We start from the raw sequence: 5,958 nt of genomic DNA, 5'->3' as shown, positions 1-5,958 counted from the left end.
AAAACAAAGGTCAGGGCAGGCTGCAAAGCCTGCCTGAAACACGTGGCACATGCTTGGGAAGAGGCCTGTGCAAAGTTCCATGTATTAATGTCACTGCTCCACTTGATATCATCAAGCAAAATGTGCATAAAAGTGCTTGAACTATGTTGACACAGGTCACAGACACTCCTTGGCTGCCCTTTGACTCCTCCCAAGTTACATATAGGCATGCTCTCTGGTAACATTTGGTACCTAAATTCTTATGCTCTTTGGTGTAAGGACAGGCCCACGTGGATTGGTACAGCTTTCCCTGTCACAAAGGCATGACTCCAGCTGGGGCCACTGCGCACATGATTTTTAAAATAATGTTCTCTTCGAGTTATTTCTACAGAGACTAGGACTCTGAGGAATCTTCAGGTTGGCTTGGTGGTAGTTGTTTTGAGGCTGAGGGGAGGGTAAGCTTTTAACCTGTTGAACTAGTGCTGTGCTGCTCTGTGCCAACAAGGGAGTTTGCAGAAGGAATGAGATGACACCGAGCTACATACAACGTGAACATCATAGTTCAAAAGCTGTGACATTTTGTCAATTTGTGGTTTAGGCTGCTTTTTCTCTCTGGCACAAAAAGCCAGCCTGCTGCCTTTACACTAATGGGATCTGCATCTATAATGGGAAAGGCTTTTGGGACCCTGCAACTGAAAAAATGTTTGGAAACAACTGCTTTGGATTATGTCCCCAAGAGTCTCTTTCAAGTTTTATTTTAAATATCAACTAGTTAGCTGGAGCAGTACACAGAGCATGTTTATAGGGAAATCGATGTCAAGATAGGAGGGTACAAGCCCCAGGTCACAGGAAGAACATCTCAAAGCTGAAAGCAAAACTCTCCTGACTTCTGTCTGTTTAGGTGATTAAACCATATAAAAAGCCATAGACCATATAATCTGACCTAGTAATACTGGAAAAGTTCTCACTCTCAGTGTTGTGGATGCATAAGTGTCTCATTTTTCCAACTCGGGGCAGAGGAATCCTGTGCTACATTATTTGTCATGTTATTTTGATTTTCTGCACACTTTTCCAAATTCAGTTCTTATTTCTTTCTACCTAGAATGTGCTTGAAGTTTTAGTTAATTTCCTTTTTCTTGTCCTCCTTTCTCCACAGAATCTTATGGCAAGAGCCCTGTACGACAACGTCCCGGAATGCGCAGAAGAGTTGGCCTTCCGCAAAGGAGACATTCTGACGGTGATTGAACAGAACACTGAAGGTCTTGAAGGATGGTGGCTCTGCTCCTTACACGGCCGGCAAGGCATCGTCCCAGGCAACCGTGTGAAACTCCTGATAGGTCCAGTGGTACAGGACAGTCCCCCTGGCCAGGATATGTCCAATTCAGGATTGATGCATCAATCCTTCAACCAGCAAAAGATCTACCAAGTGCCAAGCTCACATGCCTCAGCACGGGATCCTGTCTACCAAGTGCCACCTTCCCATCTGAATCAGGGAATTTACCAAATACCCACCGGTCACGGTCTAGCGGGACAAGACATTTACCAGGTGCCACCTTCCATGCAGAGATCCATTGATGGTCCAGCTCTGACTAACAAGGTGTGTGCATTTGCTTTCATGTCATCGCTCCAGAGCGGGTCACTTGTGCTGACCACCAGAGAAGTGTTTAATGTTTAGTGATAGCCTGTGGACTTAAGATACAGGAAGGATAAGTATATATGTATATAAGCTATACAAAGTTACAGCAGTAACTTTACTACCGTGGGAGGACAAGAAGGGCCCAGTTTGTAACAGCTTGTTTAATTTGCAAGAGAGATACACAGTAGAGCATTTTGGAGCTGTGCTACCACAGCAGCTAAAGGTGAGGGGAAAGATGGGATCTTGTGTCCTCACAGGCTCCCCAGGGAGGCTGAAGCATAATCTGGCCTATGGCACTCTTGCATCACATGCTCAGAAGAGAGCTGCTATGGTAAGATTAACTCCCCCACAAATTAATGAACAGTTACCTCATCTTCCCAGGTAATTTTTGTTTAATTAAAAATTATGTACTGCCTTGCTGGAAAAGTCCCAGTGGGTCTAAACTATAAAGAGAAAGCAATGATTGATGACACAAGGGCAATACTTGGAAGAATGAGGAAGCAAGAGGATGATGACATTGAGGGATGTTTTAACACCAAACCTAAAGTTTATAGATAAATATGATGTTTATCTACAGCTAAATTTCCTGATTGGAAGTGAGAGCTGCAACAGCTCCGTGGAGCAGCTGTTATTGCAGCAGCCAACAGCTCCGGAGGCTCCAGTGAGAAGTGTGGCATTATGTGGGTGCCCTTTTATTTCTGCTGTCCCTCTCAGGCCCTCCCCCCCTCCTGTCACTCCCTCATTTTACCTTCACAGGGTACCTGTCAGGTATCCTAGTGTGGTAAGCAGTGCCACCAGTGCCTTGGTGGCTAAAAAGGATTAGGGAAGGTACCTGAGGGAGGGAGAGGCCTCCTGGCTTTCCAGACCTCTTCTTGGCCAGAAGTTCCTACAGTCCCTCCATTCCTAGCTCAACAGCTCCAGCTATTAGCATCCTCCTTTCCTTTAGAGCTTAAAAGCATAGTATTTATATCCAAGTTATGTGAGCAGATGATGTCTCTCTTGAGAAGTTCCTGACTGGTTTAAACTTTCATCTCCTAATTTAGATTGGCAAGACAGTCTGTTTCATGTTTTTCCCTCCACCTCATCCCCAACTCAGCCTTTTTCGTATCAGGCCTTTGTAATCATTCTTCCAATGCTTTTATGTCCTTCTTATAATTTTGTTCTTATTTATAAGAATAAATTACTTTTTCCCTTCTGAGCAAAAGATCTGTGAAATCATTCCAAGTCAAGTTATAAAGAGCTTGGTTTTGCTCAGCTTTGCCACAATGATGCTTTTTAGGATGTGCAGAAGGATAAAATGAGAAAATTGCACTTGCTGCACAGGCAGAGATAGGATCTTTGTTGGAGTAATTATGTGGGTTTTCTTGATCGATCTCACACCTTTTTTTTTTCCCTCCCTTCCCCTGTAGACCAGATGGAGTGAGACCTTTTTCAGGAGCAGTGTAGTTTAGTTATCCACGGTATAGCATGTGGACACCCTCCAAAACAGGGAGTGAACTCCCGGTAAATATCCCCCCGGTGTGACAGCCCAGAAGAGATCACATTTTGGTGTATGCCTGCATGTAGCACTACAGCACCGTGCAGAGGTGTTTCAACTGGCCGGCCTGGGCCACAGGAGGTGCACCATACTGCAGAGCTGCGCTGAGGTCTGTTGGCAAGCCCAAGATACTAGTTCAGAGTAAGTGCTGTGTACTTTAATTTTAGAACCTGGCCTGCCTAAATGCCCATTAGCATAGTTTACTTAGCATAATGCAGGTGTGTGTGTACTCTGCACAGCGTCTGCCTGAAAGGAAAAATTTCTCCAACTGAATGCAAAGTCTCTTCTCCCTCCCTCCTTCCCTCCCTCTCTCTACAGTTCCACTGAAATTAATAGGACATTCAGCAAAAACCTGGTTGCTACAGGGACTGCATTTATAACCCTAGATAAATGAAATCTTTAATTTTCTCAGGGTAGGTACAAACTTCTTGTTGAGATGCAAAAATCAGAGGCACTAAAGCACCTGTTTTCTCCAGGTTTCTGCCTAATTTCATGCATTTTTCTGAATTCAAGTCACCTTCTTTAAAAAATTAAGATCATTTATTTGACTGACTTATTGTTTCATTTAGTTCCTTGAAACCTGCGGTCAGTTGTGCTGCATAAAAACAAGTGGCTACGTTGCCAAGTGTAGAATAAACTAATCACGCGCCTTTACAAAGCATTTTACCCTCAGCAGAGGGTCTACCAACCTGCTTAGTGCTAACCAATTTTGTTACTTAGGACAGGATCGCTTTAATCCTGACTCTAAGTGCATTTGGCCTTAGACCCCCGAGACCCTGTTGTCACTGTGTCTTAGTGGCAGGCTTGCTGGATGGCAAACCTCATTGCAGCGTCCTGCTTTGATCAGAGGCAGAGGTGCTTCTGGTCCCCCAGAATTGCTCTCTTCTACACTAAAAAGAGCCCACTGGGATTGCAACCATGGTAGGCAAGAGAGAACTGCAGGGTTATTAGTAAGGGTAAGTCTGAGGTAAAACTGCTACAGCTGCAACTATCTGCTAATGACTTTGTGAGAGAAAAACCTAATTAAGGGGAAGCACTTTAGCACCTCTCTCCTTTGTCTGAGGAAACAGTCTGCCCTGCAAAGCCTCCTCCCCTAGGGACCAGTAAAAACAATCCTTAATATTTTGGAAAGCTGGAAATCGTGAGCATTTGATTTTGAGAATCTTTGCTTTGACTTCCAAAATGATGAATCTCATTTCTCAGACCTGTGACACCTGCCCCAATGGCTTAAGTGAGACACTCCACCTTCTTCCATACGCAGAAACAGCTGATTAGCAAGCTGAGCATTTTGGCAGTTTTAAGGATGTTGAAGGGTTTTGCTGCGCAGTCATCCTGTAAGCCTTCTCCCTTCTCCTAGCAGTAGCTAGGGAAGACCGTGTCCTCTAGACACCATTCTGAGCAGGATCAGGAGGAGTTTCTAACCTATCCATTTCTGTGCACGTTTGCCTCTTTTCTTTGTGCAAATGTGTGGTTTGGCTGGCCTACAAGTTTTACAGGCAGAGCGTAGGAACTGCTGTCAGGCAGGAATTGTCTAGCCTCAAGCAACAGTAAAACAGCAGGCACGTTATAAAGCTGAGGTAACGCATCTCGCTAGCCAGAACGGCAAAGCAAGTCAAAAAGGAGTCCTGAGGCAGGTAATTATCATGATGAATTGAGTCTGGCCAACAGATCCATTCTTTTGTTGACAACAGAACCGTATCAGCTCCTTCTATCAAATAAAAATACCACCTTGTAACACTCACCCTACAAATGACAGCGGTAATGAGAGCTGGTTTAAAATTAGCCTTGGTTAGCCCCAGGCTTTTAGAGCTATGCTGCAAGTTTAGTCACCAAACAGCTACACCCCTACGTGTGAAGAGTGTCTGAGGAGCATAAAGATACGAAAGCTGTATCTTAGAATGTACTCCTCCTTTCTACGCTCTGCCTTCTAACTTACTCTCTTCTGCTGCAACCAGCAAAGAGAAGGAACCTTCAGACAAATCTGACATTCAGGAAACCTGGGTTTTATCCTGACCACAGGCTTCTGCATACTCTTGTGTGGTGTTTTTGCACCTCAGCAATCTCACCTGCAAAATATGTGGGGGTCATTACGAAGGAACTCATTCTGTACAGGCTGCTTTGAGAGCATCCTTTGGGAAAGGTGCTGTCAAAGCAAAGTCTCTTTTGCATCTGTGATTCATCATTAGTTCACTTATGACCTTTAAACTAGGGAAAGCTACATATTAAGAAAGTCAATACTGTAATTTAAATACTCTTTTTTTCTGGTTCAGTGTTTCCCCTAACTGATCTCTTGTGCTGTCCCTGCCATCCTGAAAATAGCACTGGCCAAAAAAAAATGTAAGGAAAAACATTTAGCTAGTTGGAAAACAGTTTTGACACATTCTGAAAGCTTTCTGTAGGAACCAGTAGCTTTCAGGAGAACTTCTGATCCAGGGAAATCAGCACAAAACAGAATGAGGCTGATGGTCCACAGCTCTCTGACCAGGGAAGAGGTTGCACTGCAGGGGTTACAAGCCCTGAACTACAGCTACCACCAGGCACGGACTCACTCGGGCAAGGAGAGGTTAATGCCAACTTGGAACACACCAGCTTTTTTGTTTGTTGGTTTGTTTGAAGTAGAACTTGACAGTTCAGGAAACCCTCAGAATTATTCACCTTCTGAAAGTGGATAAAGCAGAATAGGAAAGGAACTCATATTCACACATGAATGTCCCTGGCCTATTTCCAAGTATAAACATGTCCCTGACAGATCAAGGGTTTCATACCTCGCCATCCTGCCACCTCCACCTTTTTCAACACTGCCTTC

General features: G+C 44.3%; 1 protein-coding gene across 1 annotated transcript in view; it reads left to right on the top strand.

Moving 5' to 3' along the window:
- The first annotated feature begins 1,138 nt into the window (after positions 1–1,138).
- LOC104508913 (enhancer of filamentation 1-like) overlaps positions 1,139–5,958 on the top strand; it is a 20,261-nt gene continuing 15,441 nt past the window's right edge. The window contains 1 exon segment of the mRNA XM_010150680.1: positions 1,139–1,576. Coding sequence (XP_010148982.1) covers positions 1,142–1,576 — 435 coding nt within the window. The 5' untranslated portion in view covers positions 1,139–1,141.

The sequence above is a fragment of the Eurypyga helias genome, unplaced genomic scaffold, assembly GCF_000690775.1.
Source record: "Eurypyga helias isolate BGI_N326 unplaced genomic scaffold, ASM69077v1 scaffold16214, whole genome shotgun sequence".
NCBI classification, from domain to species: Eukaryota; Metazoa; Chordata; class Aves; order Eurypygiformes; family Eurypygidae; genus Eurypyga; species Eurypyga helias.
This window is presented reverse-complemented; position numbering and strand designations above follow the sequence as displayed.